At 36.0% G+C, this 17,435-nt stretch overlaps 1 protein-coding gene across 1 annotated transcript in view; it reads left to right on the forward strand.

Annotated features, from left to right (window-relative positions):
• The window catches only part of CDC73 (cell division cycle 73), a 107,237-nt gene extending 92,549 nt beyond the window's left edge, over nucleotides 1–14,688 (forward strand). The window contains exons 14-17 of the mRNA XM_082052982.1: nucleotides 6,425–6,586; nucleotides 8,496–8,596; nucleotides 11,737–11,878; nucleotides 13,106–14,688. Of these exons, the coding sequence (XP_081909108.1) occupies nucleotides 6,425–6,586; nucleotides 8,496–8,596; nucleotides 11,737–11,878; nucleotides 13,106–13,142 (442 nt within the window). The 3' untranslated portion in view covers nucleotides 13,143–14,688. The remainder of the gene's footprint in view (nucleotides 1–6,424; nucleotides 6,587–8,495; nucleotides 8,597–11,736; nucleotides 11,879–13,105) is intronic.
• Nucleotides 14,689–17,435: the final 2,747 nt, after the last annotated feature.

Consider the following 17,435-nt stretch of genomic DNA (forward strand, 5'->3'; position numbering starts at 1 on the left):
ACATCTGATTCTAAGGTATAATTTGTTATGGCTGAATGCAACCAACACTGCAACACTTCCATTATGGTAAGATAAAATTCACTATAATGGTAAAACAAAACCAAACCAACCAACCAAAAAACCCACAAACAAAACCCAGCCACCACACAACAGTAACAAACAAAAAACCCAACCATCTTTCTGTTTGTCCAACAGATCATGGTATGTAGAGTTGCCCATCTATTAATACAAGTTATTTTTTCTGAAGCAGGCAGTCATTTTCATAGGGAAATACACTGCTATGGATTGTCTGCAATGGTATGTTCAAAAAATGGAGCACTCTTTTTTTTTATTCCACCTTCAGCACTTTGCTTTTACTTCTTGAGACTATACACTGCTTTTCTTCAAAAATAGGCTGTCCTTGTTGTGGTGCTACAGCTTTCACTGGAGTCACCCTAGAATTTTTTTAAAACTGTGCTGTGAGATACCAGGTGCCTTGTGATCTCCAGCTGTTTCTAGTTCCTAGATTACTGCTACATATCAAAGAACCAGTAAGAGTACTGGGCTCTTGGTGCCTCTTCTGAAATATTTAGTGGGAGAGAGTGCTGGATTTTAACGTTACAGTTTAATGTGCAGGCAGTTACTGAATTAATACAATTGTGTTGACAGAAGATGTTTGTTTGTGTGGGTTTTTATGTTTAAGAAAAAAATTCACACCTGCAAGCCCTGGATTTTACAGCTGTGTAATTTGCAACTTTCTGGTACAGGGATACCTATAACAGAATAAAGCCCCTATATGTCTTGTCTAAGAATATCTGTTCTAGGAGGCTTGCGCTGTTTTTAGCTGTGTTGGGGCAGAACTACGGTTAACTTCTCAGACTTGCCCAAAGAGGAGGTTGATCGTTAGAGTGCAAAGAACACGATCCAGAAAAAAAGGAAATGCAGTTCAAGGGTTCAAAGGAGGACACCAATGTAGTTAACAAGCATGAAAGACAAAGGCAAGAAGCAAGGTATGTTAAGGAATCAGAAGTTCAGTAGCACAATTCAGGAGAGCAAAATATTAATTTAGCCATGACAGTTCTATCACTCTTCTATAAAATATGCCACCTGGCCTGTGGTTTTTTTGCATTCGAATTTATTGAAGTAGTAGTTTGTTTAGGAATGGCTGCACGATTTGTTTTTACTGTTCAGGTATGTGATGTAGAACTAGCCTTGATGTAGAGTGTGATTGATAGAGATGTGATGGTTTTCCAAGGAAAGAACACTTCTCCAATTTCTGCCTCTTAAGTCACCACCACCTTTAACTCATTCCCTACTTTCAGCTAAATTTGACAGAAGAGTAGAGATTTGGAAGACAACATGTCATTGTCACAAGTTTTGGAATAAAGAAATATTGTCCAGATAGAAAAAATATACCCAAATTAATACTCCATCCCTTACCCCTGCTGAAGAAAATTCAGGTAGATTTGAATTTCTTTTATTTTTAGAGGCAATCAGCCTGCTTGTCTTAGCCATCAGAGGAGATCAGTGATACAGCACAAGGAGGAAGGGTTTTTGGAGCTGGAAGAGCAAGAGCTGTTGCAGGGGAGGCAGCTGAGAAATGTAGTGGAATCCTGGGAGAATGAGACCCCCAGGACTGTTGGAGTTCGGCAGCTGTGACACCCGTGTCACGTGGGCTGGTCACAGGGCAGCGTTTTCTTCATTGCCAGATATGTGAGGCAGCAGAGTTCTCTAAAATGTGTGATAAAGAAGAATGAATATTTGGGTTTCACAAAGAAAACCAACTTTTGTGATGCCCTCTCTTTAAATACTTCTTAAAGTAAGGAACAAAGTTAGCTGAATATAATTATAACTAATATCATAATTATATATCAAACCACTTAAAATCAAACTTACAGTCATAGCTGGGAACTCCTGTCTTTTAATATAGTTTTTGTCTAGGATGATGGATTTTTTTTTCAATAAGTAACTGGACTGCAACTCATTGTCACTTTGGGTATGGGAAAAGTAATTGTGATATGGTAGGCAGATATTTTAAATTGTTTATTGTAAAATTAACAGGACAGTCTTCATCCAGTACAATGGTAGGCATTGGATTCCATTGTCAAGGAATGAAAATAATTAATTATATCAACATTTTAGTTCATAGCTCTGTAGGATGTTGGGGTTTTTTCCCTGCCAAATTTGGCTGACACTTGTATGTTGCTTAGCATCTTTAATTCATCACTAACTTTATGCTCTCTTTTGAGGCAGTGAATATGGAAAGCAGGAAAACTGTTATGAGTAGAATGAAAATCAGAACTGCAATACTTTATGGTATATTGTCAAGCCACTTAAAAATATTTCATATAATACACTTTATTCTTATTCACTATCCGAAAGCAACACTGGCGATCATGATTATTGTATAAAATCTGGCTTTTCAGACTAAGTATTTGAGAGTATCTGAAGTTAGACTTTTCAGAGGCAATGCTGGTTTACATGGAAGAAAAGCAAGGCAGGGATTATCTCAGGCAGATGTAAATGATTGGGTGATGATTATATATTTTGATGGTGATGATGCTTTTAGTCATGATGTTTCACCATATGTGGCCAGGCAACTCACTGATATTTATCCAGCTTTGATATTGAGCAAACTCTGTCAGATTCCAGGGTGATGTATTTAAAAAAAAAAAGCTTTGTTCTCCTGCAAAAATAGGTGTATGAAGCTTTTGATACTGTAATCTAACAAAAATATTGAGAGGCTTGTAAAAATAAGTCTCCAGTTCTAAACATAATCAAATGTATATCACGGTGATTGCGGTTGCTGTCGAGCATTGGAGTTGCCTCATTCTCTGTTTGTGCATTTTTCAGTGTGCCTGAGTTGGGGCCGCAAAGTGCTGATCTGAGCTCGGTGGAAGTGCTTTGGAGTTAATGGTGGCAATTGATGGGAACGTAGAACCCAGGCATGAGCAGCTCTGGCAGTTCATTATCTTCCCAGTTACCTCCCATAAATTGATCTTGTTCCATCACTTGCCTGTTATCTTAAGAAGGGACCTACTCTCTTTGTAAAGTGAGAGAGTATTCCCGTTTTTATGCGAATAATGATTTTGGCAATTAACAGCGAGAGAACTGAGTACTAATAATTTCCTAGTAGAGGTATAAAAATGGATTCTAAGGTGATATGGGATTACGTTTTGTTTTTACTAAAGAATAGTAATCTAGAGAAGCAACAGAAAATGTAAGCTCCCTCACAGTCAGGTTTCTAGTGTACTGGATGATTAAAAAGGTGGCAAGTACAAATGTGTAGTTAAGCCACCAGCTATAGTATTGTGGGAAACAATTCCCAAGAGAAGATTTTTGGGGGGGGGTGGGGGGGTGGGTTGCTGTTTTCTTTAATAATCAGTTTTGTTAAGCTTGTCTTTTATGTCCAGGTAGTGATGGAGTAAGCCATGATTATATTTATAATCATATGGTAATTTCTTTTGATTCTTAATTCTTGAGCACATTGCTTTTATTATACTTACTGAGTCAATGGTTCCCAGAAATGCAAACATATATTTCATAAACTTTCTGTAAGCTGTATTTATTCCTGTGCTCTGTGTGTGTACAGATACGTGAGCACTTCCTTCAATGCTTTCTTTATGGCAACCATCTTCTCTACTGTCCCTTGTGAATTTGCTCATTGTTACTTTTGTGCTTCAGAAAGTTCAGATAGCAAGATATTTGATGTTCGGTTGTGGATAAATGTGTTCAAAAACATTGTTTTCTACAGTAAATAAAACTGAAGCTATTGTAGTCCAAAAGATACAGAACTGAGGCACAACCAAATGGTGCCTTAATGGCTGTAACACAGTTTCTAGCCGATTGTGAAATGGAGAGAAATTGTCAATGAAGTAGTGTTGAAATGAATTCTTAAACACAGAAACATTTAAAGCCAGAAGCAGAATCGAGAATTCCTGATGAGCCGGATTCCAAGGGTCTCAGATATAGTGGTGAAATTGCCAGACTCTTTGTAGAACAGCAATATTGCCTCTGAGTGTCGACATTGGTCGCATTCTCATTCAGTGCATGGGACATAATAAAAATGAAAATTTTTCTCCATTGTTTTAGGTGATCCTGGCTTTTCATATAGACCTTGCCACTTAGGTAAAAGGTATTTGAGGGTGGGGTTTGGGTAATTTTTAAAATTATTAAAAACCAAACAATTATTTCCATCATTCCAACCCAGATCCCTTAGTTATGATGGGTGAAGAGAAACTCATGGATGGTTTTCTTAAAAGCTCAAGACTACCAAGAAAATACTCATTTTAAGTTAAAAAACACTGTTTCCTATCAGTTACTATTGGTAAAATGAAGTCTGCAACATGTGGGCAGGACAGGCCGTTAGGCGTGCTCATGATTAAAGTTGTACCTCGTGTCTGGGTTTTTAAATTACCACCTGACTAGAAATACTCAATTCTGATGTAACGTTCGGTGGCTTTTTCCAAAGTAGAACTTTGTTGAACGCAATTGCATATTTCAGTCGGTTGTGGTAGTTAAGTAAATAGAAATCAGTTAATATTTACATTTATTTTATTAGTGAATGACTATCTTAATGGGTTTTTTATGATATTCTCACTTTCCCCAGTGTATCCTGTATAGCTTTTTTGTTTGTATTTTCTTTAGAAAGGTGTTGTTTTGCATGTGCTAGACAGATAAGCCTAATTTAATTTATACCTTACAATTTAACATCTGTAATGCTTTTTCTGTATTTGCAATACTACTCAACTTTAATTCCTAGTCATCTGCAGAGGTTTTTTTTATTTCTTCAATGTGGTTGTATGCATTTGGACACTTCAGAAGTTGGTTGTGACTGCTTTTGAAACACTGTTAAATCATAGACAGTATAAACGGGCTTCATCTGTTTACTTACATTAGGAAAGTAAAATAGTTTTGCTTGAACACTTATTGACTATTTCAGTGTGCTGCCTTAAAATGTGTGTTTGTGGGTTTCCCCCACTGCCCCCCAATGCCATTTTCTCATTGGATACAAGATGTTTGCAAAAACTAGTATTTTCAGGTTGACCGAATAATGAGCTTTTGTTCATATTTCATTTTACATTCCTGTTTTCTACTTTTCCAGCAATAATAAGTGCAGTCCGCCTATTTAAGCACATTCAAATCAGTTTTAAGTATTCAAAGAGAAGTAGGTTGAAGAGAACAAATAGAAATAGTGGAAACAACTTACCCTGAAAATGTAGTAAGCTTTTTAAAAGCACCATCTGTACTATAATGAAGAGAAGTCTTACCAATTATGTAGAGTTCTGTGCTTTTAAAATGTAGCACCAATATTCCTGATAACTTCGCAGTTAAGTGAAACATAGTGTTTGTTTTTATTGGAAGCTTAGGGAATTAAATGTCAGCAGCAAACAGTCATGTAGCTGGGTGGTTCTGAATAGAATATTAGGAGAACGTGGGTCTGAGTTCTGTTCTTTTCTTGGTCTGGTAGGTGATACTGGTCACACCAGCTGACTTTTTCGTGACATAGTTTTAGTTCTATCAAATGCATGATTTTGTTATCTCTCCTTCTGATAAAATCCACCGAGATTCATCAGTAAAAATGCTTACACTACTCTTACATTTATGATGCCAATTTTGAGAACTGTTCTGTGTATTTTATTATCACCATAAAGAGAAGACTCTTGAAATGGAATTGGGTTTGGTTTTTTTTTTTCCTTTTAGGGGGTATGGGGCTGAAAATACAAGATCTGTAATTCATTTGTGGGGGGCAACAGGGGGGTTACTTCTTAAGCATTTATTTTTGTCATACAGAGATTACATAAGACATGAGGCTCACGTTATCCTTGTTTTCCGAGCACTTAATCTGTGAGAGAACCTACTCAGAAAACAAAAAATCCAGAATTGTAGTATCCATACATCATAGTAACCAGATGAATCATTGATAGTCTATCATCACCAAACAAATAAAACCTTACTCCAAAACCTTTTTAATCCCAGCTATCTTGAAAAGACATAATTCTGATGGCTTCAAGAGCAAGAGTTCTAAAATTTGCTCCAGGAAGCAATTGTTTCTTAGTGCCTGAGCTGCCCCACGTTACCCTCCACCACTAAAGCGAATGAGTTCTGGCTGCTCAGCAGGTTGGGATCTGGCTTCTTGTCCGTGCATGTGTTGGGTAAGGTTGGCAAGGAATGCCTTTAGTGTGTAAGACCATGTCTGGCTGTAGTTTTGAGGGGCAGAGGACCTTTTAGTATGGCTGTTTTTATCATAAAGCGCTTATGAAGTATTATTCTGACGTCTTTTGCTGTTCTGGATGAGTAGGTGATGGAGGCTTGGCACAATGAAAAGGAGATAGCTTCAGTGGCTGTTGCCAATAATGCGAAGTTCTGATAAAGTTGTTACTTTTCCTGCTGATTACATCAAATAAATTGCTTTTGTCTACTGAGTGTGTCTTTATTCCCCAAGGTTTGTACCATCGGATGAAAAGAAAAAACAAGGCTGTCAACGAGAAAATGAAACGCTAATACAGAGAAGGAAGGACCAGATACAGCCGGGGGGAACTACAGTCAGCGTCACTGTACCTTATCGAGTAGTAGACCAACCTCTGAAACTTATGCCACAAGACTGGTAAAATAAATTTCCCTTTCATAGAATTGCTAAATCAGGAGAAAGCAGAATTTGGGGGGGACCAATAAAATTCTACTAAATTGCATAGAAAGTTAAGATATGGATAAAAGAATGGATTTGATTGTTAAATGTATAGGAGTCTTTTATTCATGTGAAAATACTATTACACTAAACTCCTTAAAATAATTTATTAAGAAATCCAGCACTCTACTTTTTAACAGTATGAGCAGCACAACTTAATATAAAGTTTGCCTGAAAAGTTTCAGAAATTCAAATAGGAATATTCAGATGAGTTTTCCTATTCATGATGCTGTAGTGGACGAGTCATTGAAATGTGCTCTGAGAGAAAAATGCTCTCTCGTCTGCATTCTGAATGAGATCTATTAGAAAGATAGGTTGGCAGGCCTTCAGCATCTGGCATTCTAACTTTTTTCAATAGTTGAAGAAAGAAAGAAGGAAAACACAGCAGAAAGTAGAGACTAAACTGTGGTTTCAGTACTGAATCAGATTCATTGAATGCTGGCAGCTGACTTGTGAAGGGAGAGCCCCAGTCCGGGAAAGGAGATCACAGAAGGCTTTTCCTTTGAAGAGAATGCAGGAAACCCATTCTTCAATGCTACGAAAACACATTTTTCTTTGAGCAGTAAAATTCTGGAGAAACATCTTTTTGTTATTTGATGTAATGAATTAGGCAACATTTTTACTTATTCCCCACAAGTGTGAATATTTTAGACATGCAGGGTGACATTTTTTGTAACTTACAAAGTAGATATTAATGGAGAGGAGTACCTTGAAAAGGTCTTGTTCCTAAATTAATTGTACTCTGTTTTAAGAACTTGAACTAATCAGATATCTGTGGTTTTGAAGCTCTAAATATCACTTTAAATGTTTAATGATCAAACCTAAATGATTCCTAAAGTGCTTCTGACCAAAGAGATGAAGCGGTGTGGGTTTTCAGCTTGTTTTTATCCAAGGGAGAATCAGATAATAGTACCTAGAAATTAACATGTTGCTGCTGGGTTTTTTCTGTTAGCTGTTACAAAACCTGCAACATCATTTTAAATGGCAAAGCTTTAGTCTGTCTTACAAAAATAAACAAACAAGCAAACTCTCCCCGCCCCCCAAAACAAACAAACACACACAAAGAAAAAAAAACAACAAAAACACAAACAAAAAAAACAACAAACCTCCACCCCACCTTTATTATTCTTTTCCATTTGGGTTTGATAGACTATATGATGAACTAAATTTGGGGAATAGATTAGAGAGGTGATTATTTGTTGCAGTAGGTAGGAACCATGGGCAGATGATAAATATTCAAGAAAAAGATAGACCTGATGTGGGAGGACATTTGTTCTCAAAGTGTTTTTTTTTTTTTAATTTTGTTAATATAAAAGCTTCAACTTAATCACAAATTTGTTTTCTTGGACCGCAGGTAGTGGTTACTTACCCTTACAATAAAAGATGCACTTTGCAACCAGAGTATGAAATTTAGCAGCTGTCTCTTCTAATAAATTTTGAGAACTGAGGTTAACAGTGTTCAGAATAAAGGCTTTTAAATTCATACATCTCAGATCACAGTGTTAATCATAAAAGATGATCTCCAAAGTGTTGTGGCACTTTTTAAAAGCAAAATACTAATGACCAGCAAGAAAAATTGACTTCTTACAAATGTAACATACAAAACAGAGCTTCATTCTGCAAAGGGACAGAGCTACAAGTCCAAAAATGTCACGTGAAATTTTTCTTGCCTAGCAGAGAAAAAGTAGTTGTGCTGGAGGTGTGTTTGCTAGATATGCTATAATGCTGTTACTAGAGTAAGGAACTATGCTGAAGTATGTTCCCTGTTTAAGAAAACCTGTAATTTAAATGTTCAGGGCCATCAGCATGTCCATCTCTCTGTTTGCAGGGATCGTGTGGTGGCAGTGTTTGTACAGGGTCCTGCTTGGCAGTTCAAAGGCTGGCCTTGGCTCTTGCCGGATGGATCACCTGTGGATATCTTTGCAAAAAGTAAGGGAGTGGTTTTGGTTTTGTTTTTTTAGTGTTTGTGGGTTTGTTACTCTGTTTGGATTTTGTGGTGTGTTTATGCATATGGCAAAGTACTGGAAAAGTGCTGTTGGGTTCAGGTCATTGGGAAGAGGCACTTAGATCTTTGCACAGATAGCAAGTATTGATGTCCCCTCTGCAACAGAGTTCTTCTCACAGCTGTCATCTTTACAAGAAGTTCAGAAATAGCTAGTGTATAAATTTACTTTCCAAGCTTCTAAAAAAAAAAAAAAGGTGAAAGACAATATAATTATAACACTTCATAGATAACAGGTTTACAGTCTGTCTTCAGATTTCATTACTACTTTGAACAGTAGTATTTTGCTGAGAAAGCTTTGCAAATATGATCTGGGGTCTGACAAAAACTTGAAAGTTTAGTAAGAAACAAATACTTCTAAGTTGTGAGCTAGATGTTACCACTGGTTAGATCTGAAAAGGTTTTTTCAGTTATGAGAGTTATGCCCAGTTGCTTTGACATGTGCTGCACTTTTCTTGCACTCTTCTGACTGTAAGGTGTGTGATAATATCTAAAGAAACTGTCAGCTTCTCTTCTCTGTTGCCTTGTTGTGGATCTGTCTTAGAAAATAAGCCTTTTTATAGTGTCCAGTGGTTTCTGAGCTACAAATTAAAAAAAACCCCAAACCTACACATACACACAAATGCCAAAAAACCCCAACAAAAAAAACAAAACCAGTCTAGTTCAGTCTGTCATCTTCCAATCATCGTGATGAGGAAACAAGTTTGATCAGGTTTTATGTGTGTACATGTTTGGGATGTGAAGTAGAAGCTGGAAGGAGAATGCTAGTTTGGTAAGGAGCAAGAAGAATAAAACAGTTGGACAGAAGGCTAAGGGTGTGTGTCTGTGAATGAGAAAATAGAATGAGTTGCTTAAGGGAGAATTGAGAGTGAACGAGCCTGAAGGCCAGTGTAAAAGAAAAAATACACCACAGGAGAGAGCTCAACAAAAGAGACTAATGAAAGAATAAAATAACACTTCAAAATAAAACGAAGGAAAATGCTGTTAAATAGTTAGGGTCGAGCTAGTGGTTACATGCAAGTTCCTATTTTAAAATTATATATATATAAATGTATAGAAGGCCACAGGAATTGTTATGACATGCTTTGACATTTTTTAAGTCTTCACTGTGCCAAAAGATCAAAATCATAACCTGTGTAGTTCAGTCTGAAGGTGTACAAATTCTTATGTTTTTCAAGTGAAAGGGGGACATCTGTTCTGACTTGACTCATAAAGATATATTGAAATGGACTTTTTTTCTTTTTTAGAAATACATTATGTTGTTTCAAAGTGAGGTATTTTTAAAATCTTTTCCTGATAAGAGTATCTCTAGGGCTTTTCCTAATGACAGTGTAAATGGAGAGAGCACAAACAACATCAGTCTGGTTGTATGTGTTTACCTTTTCCTGAAGCTATTGCTTTGCCCATATTTATAGTCTTCATAAATGTGGTTTCTGGGATCTGTAGCAGTTCATTGTTTCATCCGCAGTTTGCATTTCTTCATGTAAGTCACTGGCTCTATAGTGATTAATAAATATTCAAAGCTTATCACTGTTGTTTTGGAAAACAAGCAGGTAGCTTACCACAAAGAATTCCTTAATAAAATTTGTATTGGACCAGAACCTGCCAAATGGTTTTATTTATTCAGTTGCTTTTTCACATAGCGTTTTGCTACCTGAGTCTCTACAATTGTTCTCCTTGGTTTTCTTTCCACATTGTCTGAGTGTTTAATGTTCGCATAGCAAACAAGCTTATTTTTGTATCTGCAAGTGAATGTTTCAGATTACATTTTGAATGATGTCACTTTAATGAACAAATATTTAGTTTTTGAATATCATTTTAAAGGTCTTGCTGCTAGAGCACATTATTGTGCTTTAATACTCATTTGTTTCAGATTCAGAATTGGATTTTTTTCTGCTGAATATCATTTAACCTTAATGCATAGCCCTGCACTCTGTCAGGTGTTGATTAATTTTTCTGTAAATGCATAGCCCCAGTATATTTTTATGTGCTTTGTTTGGAGTTACTTTGAAATATACAACATTGTATAGCAAAGATAACTTATATGTATTCTCAGTTTTCATTCACAAAGCTAGGAAATGTATCTGACAATGGTACAAGCCAGATGATCACTTCTTTAGATTGTTAATTGGAAAAAAAAAAAAGCAAATTTCAGATAGGAGCTTTCTAGAAAGCTCCAAGGTACATCATTTTATAAATTGACCTGGAAAAGGGGACTGTTTTTGTTTTTTGTTTTTTGTTTTTTTTTAATTATTTTAAAATTTATTTGAGGCATTTGGCCAAAATTCTTGGTGGATTTTGTGGAAGAAATAAATGAAGAGTGTAGTACTGGAAAAGATATGACCGTGGCATTAGAAATAACTAGTTTCCACAATGCATTAAAATGGTTACCAGATAGGAGTTGTACAAGACTTAAATACGTTGCACTGGTTTATGTCAAAACTATGATTTGGCTAAGAAAATCAAGAATCACAAGAAGATGTTAATACTCCCTGTGTTAATACTTAGGCTTTACATAATTCACATGACAGTACTTCCCAAGAGTTAACATTTTACCATTTTTAACTGAGCACTTGATCAGGGAAACTGACAGTTACTAAATTTCTCAGAATGCTTCATGTGGCATTTCATGGTTACATTGGCATTCTCTCAGTCCTCTACACAAACTTTGAGCAAATAGCCAGGTTTCCTTCTCAATGGTCTCAGAAATTTGTGGGGTTTTGTAAAATTCTTGAATAGTTTACAGAAACATCTTTGTTTCCCTAAGAAAATATGCTTGAGTTGGCAATGGTGTTCTGCTGTTCTCATGGAATCTCTGTATCTGGAAATAGGGGCTGCCCTTTCACTTAAACCTCTAATAGCATGAGAGCTTGAGTGTGGCCACTGACCACTATATTTAGCTCAGTGACCTTCATTAACGAGTTGACTTTTTGAAGAGATGGGCTCATTAATTTTGTTCTCAGACTCTGTTCTGAAAAAGAGGGGTGTGATAAGAATTCTCTTTGACTAATAATTAAACACTAAAGTCATCACGTTTGTACACTAAATGTTTTCCTGTTTTCTGTAGTTAAAGCTTTTCATCTCAAATATGATGAAGTACGTCTGGATCCAAATGTGCAGAAATGGGATGTAACAGTGTTAGAACTAAGCTACCACAAAAGACACTTGGACAGGCCAGTATTTCTACGCTTCTGGGAAACTTTGGACAGGTATGTTTCTTGCTGAAAATCCTTTATGATCACAATTTTATGACGTTTGGTGGGAATTAAAAATTACAGCAAGAAGAGAATTGTATACAACTTAGACATCTGAATTATGTTTTAGCTTGAAAATACTTGTTTAGATTTCTGCCTGATTATACAGTTAAATATATACCACTATATTTTATTATAAACTATAAATAATCTCCACAGTGTAATATGCATGGATTTAAAGGAAGGCTAGTTATGATTAATGGATTAGTACCATGACTCCCCACCTCCCTTTAGGCAGAAGGAAAGGAATGGAGAACAAGGTAGGTGGTGTTTAGTTTTCCTTTGTTCCCCCAGTCCCTTGGACTGCAGGTCTGAGCTTGTGAGCTCTTCTTTCCCTCTCTACCTCACTAGATGACAGTCTAGAAGAGGTGAGAAACTACCTTAAGAGACACGAAGTATTATCCTGATGCCCTTGGGTCCACAGCACTGGATAGATGAGGAAAGAAGTCAAAACCGATATGGCACATAATGAATTTTGGATGCATGGTTGTTCTGTATCTTAAAGGCTTTCCAAGGACATAGCCCTGTCTTGCAGGAGAAGTGAGGGTTGGAGCAGCACCGGCAGCAATGTGAAGAGCAGCGTTGCTTCTCACTCTGCTTCTTTGTGGTTCAGAACCCGCTCTGAGCAGGAAGTTCATCGCAACAGCTTTTTCTTGTAGAGAAGAAATTTTCTTTTTGTGAAGCAGTTGAAGCAATATTGAGGGAAGGAAGAAACCCATGCATTTTGTGAATGTTTAATCTTTTCATGTTGATGGCACAGCAAACTGCTTGAATGGTTGAGTGAACTTACAAAGAGAAAAATCCTATGGGAATTGCCAAAATAATTCTAAGCATCAAACTTTCTATGGCTTGTTATTTAAAAATCTCAGCTAAACCATGTATCTGAATTCCCAGAATGAACTAGAGTTATCTTTAAAAGAGTCTTCCAATGTTGGAAGTCGTGTGATGCTGTGGAAAACATGAATTTTCTTCAAAGCAAAGGCTTTAGCTGACTGTCTTTTAGTGAGAAAAATACTGTGCGTAATACGGAGCTATATGGCATATAAGGCATAGCATCTTTTTGGCAACTTGCTAATTCTCTAGCAATTTTGTTTAAGCAAAGTCCGTGCATATTATTCCTGACAGTAAAATTTCTATAAATTCCAAAGAGTAGTAATGTTGTCTTCTGTTAATTTTTTTCAGGTATATGGTAAAGCACAAATCTCACTTGAGATTCTGAATCCTTCAGCTGCCATTTCTTTCCTGGAGTTTGGATTGAGAAAAGTGAAAGAGGCTCCAGTTTGGAGACCAGAGCTCGCACTATATGATGTGTCAAGAACTTCAAAATGAAGAAGGGTTACAGTTTAAACTTTTTATAAAATCTTGTTTGGATGCTTCATGCTATGGCAGGTTGATACCTGTTGTTATTCAAAAGCAAAGGGGTTTTGCTTAAAACTATTTTTTTAATGTTGTTAGCCTTCTAGTCTGCAATCCAAATTGTATATTTTGATAGCAGCAGTTTCTTCTCTGTTTTGTTAAATTAGCCACATTTTTAAATAATGTGTTTTGTTCCTTATTAGAAAATAGATTGATCTTCACTGCAGGTTACAAATGTGTGTGTGCGTGTGCGCATGTGCGCACGTGTGTGTGTATATATGTGTGTGTGTGTCTATATATATAATGTATAAAAAATTAGACACACTTATGCACACATAGATGTTACCAGGCTTTCTAAACCACTTAGCTTCTGAGCTTAGTTTGGTTTTCTTTGCTTTTTGTTTCACTTACTGAAAATATTTTGTTGTGAATGATATTACATTTTAGTCAATAGGACTTGCAAACTGAGCGAAGTGAAAATTGTTTTGGATAAATCAAAATGTCAACCTGTATATGTATATTCTGTCAGTCTTGAAAAAGGGAATAAGAAAAATCTAGAAACACTTTTTTGGATTTGTAATGTCCCAGTTTACTAAATCTTTAAACTTTATTATAGGAATACCTTCAAGTCATGTTACCTTTAGATTGCCATTCTCCACACAAGGTCTCTTTATTTAAACTGAAAGTGTGCATGTGTACATTCCCATCTATCAAAATACCTTTGCATATGAGTATAAATGTTACTTAGATTAAACAATGAATAGAGAAGGAGAGAGTTTGGATTTTTTTTTTCCTGAAACAGCCACCACAAGGAATAAATATCTTTAACTTCTTGGCATTTATACCTCTGATACTGCCTCTAATATTGTTTTCTTGTGACAAAAGTAGCCCAGACTATGTTTACAGGAGTTGTAATTTTCTGAGATGAGTGGCTAATGTGGCCTCCTAACAGTCCTGCATGGGAAAGGAAAACGAGCCTGCTCCACTTACCAAAGAACAGATGTGCTTGGTCTACAGTATAACCGAGGCCAGAAGACCCTGGTATTTGTATGAATCTATGGTATCTCTGTGTCTATTTAATAACATTAAGTTGCTGTCGCATACCGGTGGATGTAGAGAATGATCATATACTGTAACACCTGCATGGATTTTTTTCTGGGATAGAATTATGTGTTTATATTCCTGTTCTTGAAATTCCAAACCATGTTTTTTTAACATACTTTACATTTAAGGTTTGACAAAAGTAAAATGTTCTATGTATTCTTCTTTAGTTTTGCTTTTTATTTGATGTTACCTTCATTTTTAATAAAATCAGAAGGCACAACTCCTTAAGAGGTTTTTAAAACTGTCTTAAAGTTCTGAGGACTGTGAGGTCTGACTTTTCATTAAATCTTTCCATCTCTGCTGTATTGAGACTATTATTTTTAAGTAGTCCTAATGGAGATGACAGAAAAGGCACAGTGACTCCAATATTAGAATTTGGCACTAAATTTTTGAACGGGTTCTGTGAAGTAACTAAGAAGAGGAGACAATACAGAACTACTGGAAGTTCTCCTATTTGTATGGGCAGTTGGTCAGTACCAAATGACTGTTTTCCCTCAAGACTTAAAGTTATTGTAAATGTATCTGTGTCATACATGAGTGAGCTAAAACATTCAATACTTTGTTTTAACCTGTACTATAATTGGAACAGCAGTAATGGCTATCCACACAGCAATCGCTACCGTGAGGAACTGGTTCAATTTAGGGTTCATTACTGCCTCAAATACTGGGGTGTCATCTATGATTTTTTAATTCTGAAACATTTCCAGTTAGAAGTGTAGTTTTTATTCAAACTCAATCAGTACTTCATGGCCCATTCGGTTTTAAAGAGACTTAATGGGCAGCAAACTTAAAAAGGAGATTCTGAAGAAATGTGTGCTTCATGTGCACTATGATATACATACAGACTACACAGTGATCTTAAAATAAGCAAGCTCCAATTATTTTTTATCTGTCCTGTATTTCACTTGTGTTTTAAATGTATGTGTAATCCCAAGTTCAGTATGATATACAGGAGATGGCTTGATTTAGATGTAAAATTATATATATATTGGGAGTAACTCCTGAAGCTAGTGAAGTTACGTGGATGTGAAATTGGCAGAAGAGCAAAATCCATTAAGTCTTTGTATGAACTGTGCCATTTTTTAGGGATTGAGCACAGGCTTTTAACATCTTGGAGTTTTGTACTTGGAAGCAATTTACAGCACAAGTTGTAAAATATGTATTTGTGAAGGAGCTGGCACCTGATTGTGCATATTTTTGTCAGTCATAAAAGTAGTGATGTTTATAAAATGAGCCATTTTGCAATCAGATTCCTGCTGACATTATTGGAAGTTTAATTAGGCTGTCAGAATAGCATTCCTGCTGCCTTCATAAATAGCTGCACATAGATTATGAAACTACTTGGACTTAAAAATTTAGCCTTACAGCAGCATTTTGCAACACAGCTGGAATTTTAGACACTTATGCTTAATTTATCTACAAGTTAATGTAGAGTGATAAGGAAAACTGATGCTAAGAACCGGGAAGGCTGGAGGATCAGACTGTTTTAGTGAGCTGCATTCTTATTGTTGAACAAATCTGATGCACTACTTAGAGGTGTATAAAGTGTGTAAATTGTACTCAATTAAAATGTGTAACTAAAACTGAGCTACTTCACTGACTGTAGTTTATTGAACAGTAGAATGATACTAGCATGGGGATTAGATATCAAATTGGCTGTTTCTGTTTTCATCTTAAGTGCCATAACTCTACACCGTTTCATAAGTACAAGATGAATGTGATGAAACAAGATAAAACAAGGTGATAACTGCTTTGAAGTCTGCTATTGTGCTCCCATCCTGTCAGCAGGTGATTGTTTCTTTTAGTAGCAAGGTTATAGGGGCCAGTAGATATATCTCAAGTAATGATTTTATATTAAAAACTAAAATACCTATGATTTATACTGTTTGAGCCTTCTGAGTGCTACCCTGAACAAAGCAGACCAAGGGTGAATTTTTGTAAGGTAAAGTAGGGCAACCACAGGGACTTGCATACCTGCAGAAATTGCAGATCAGCATCCTCAATTGAGTAGGCTCAGCTACTTAGTTATTACCTGGAATATTTTCGTACAAGTTAGTTTCACAAATAGGTACTTAAGTCATTGCTTGAGCTAGACAATTTATAGAACTGTTCTGCAATGCTGTAAACCTTTTTATTTCTGAATACAGAAGAAAATGTAGATAACAGATTGTGTGTTGAGTTGCCCTTGATCATAAGTTGAACTATTATGTGGTATTTGACAGATAAGCCTTTATCAGAACAGCAAATTTGTTTTTGGCTGTCATTTGACATGTAGTTGGTGTATAAAATATTGCTGTGCTCTGCAGGGACTTGCAACTGTAAGTTTTATTAGTACAGCTTTCATTCTTTTGTTGATGAAATATGCACTTAGTTGCTAATTCTTACAAATACTATATAAAAATTAAAAAAAAAAAAAGCTGGTCAAAATTAATGACTTAGTGATTTTAAAATTTAATGTCACAAATGCATTTTAATTCAAAAGCCATAACTAATGCTAAGTACTTTATTAGAGCAATGTGCTCATGAAAAATTAAAATCCCTGCGTGAAGAAACTGTTGGCCAAGTAGGTTACAGTTCAGATAATCTGTGGAAAAATGTGCCATAAACTGGAATCTCTGAATGTCATATTCTGAATTGCTCATTTGTTACTTAACTTATTTTTCTGAAGAGAGATGGCAGATCTGTTTTCATTTTCGGAACAGTTACATACTTCAGTAGTGATTGTGTAGTTCACCTCTTTTCGTTTGGTTTTACTATAAGACTGTTAACACAATACAACAATTCTGAGGCCGTGATTGAAAATGCATCACTTTGAGTATGAAGTTGTTTAAGTGGAGCTTATACACTTGACAAAGATAAAGATGGTTTCTTAATAGAGCTATGACCCAGTAACATCATGTCCATTGTTCGGCTGTTACTGACTTGTCTGTAGATCATTCTTGTCAGTGGTGATGCTGTCATAGATGGCAAGTTTGAAAATAATGAGATTTAATCAAGCAAACTTCGTTGGTAGGTAGTTGACAGTGACAGGCTGTGCATCTGAACTGATTTA

Source organism: Streptopelia decaocto (genome assembly GCF_964273445.1).
Source record: "Streptopelia decaocto genome assembly, chromosome: 5".
Taxonomy (NCBI): domain Eukaryota; kingdom Metazoa; phylum Chordata; class Aves; order Columbiformes; family Columbidae; genus Streptopelia; species Streptopelia decaocto.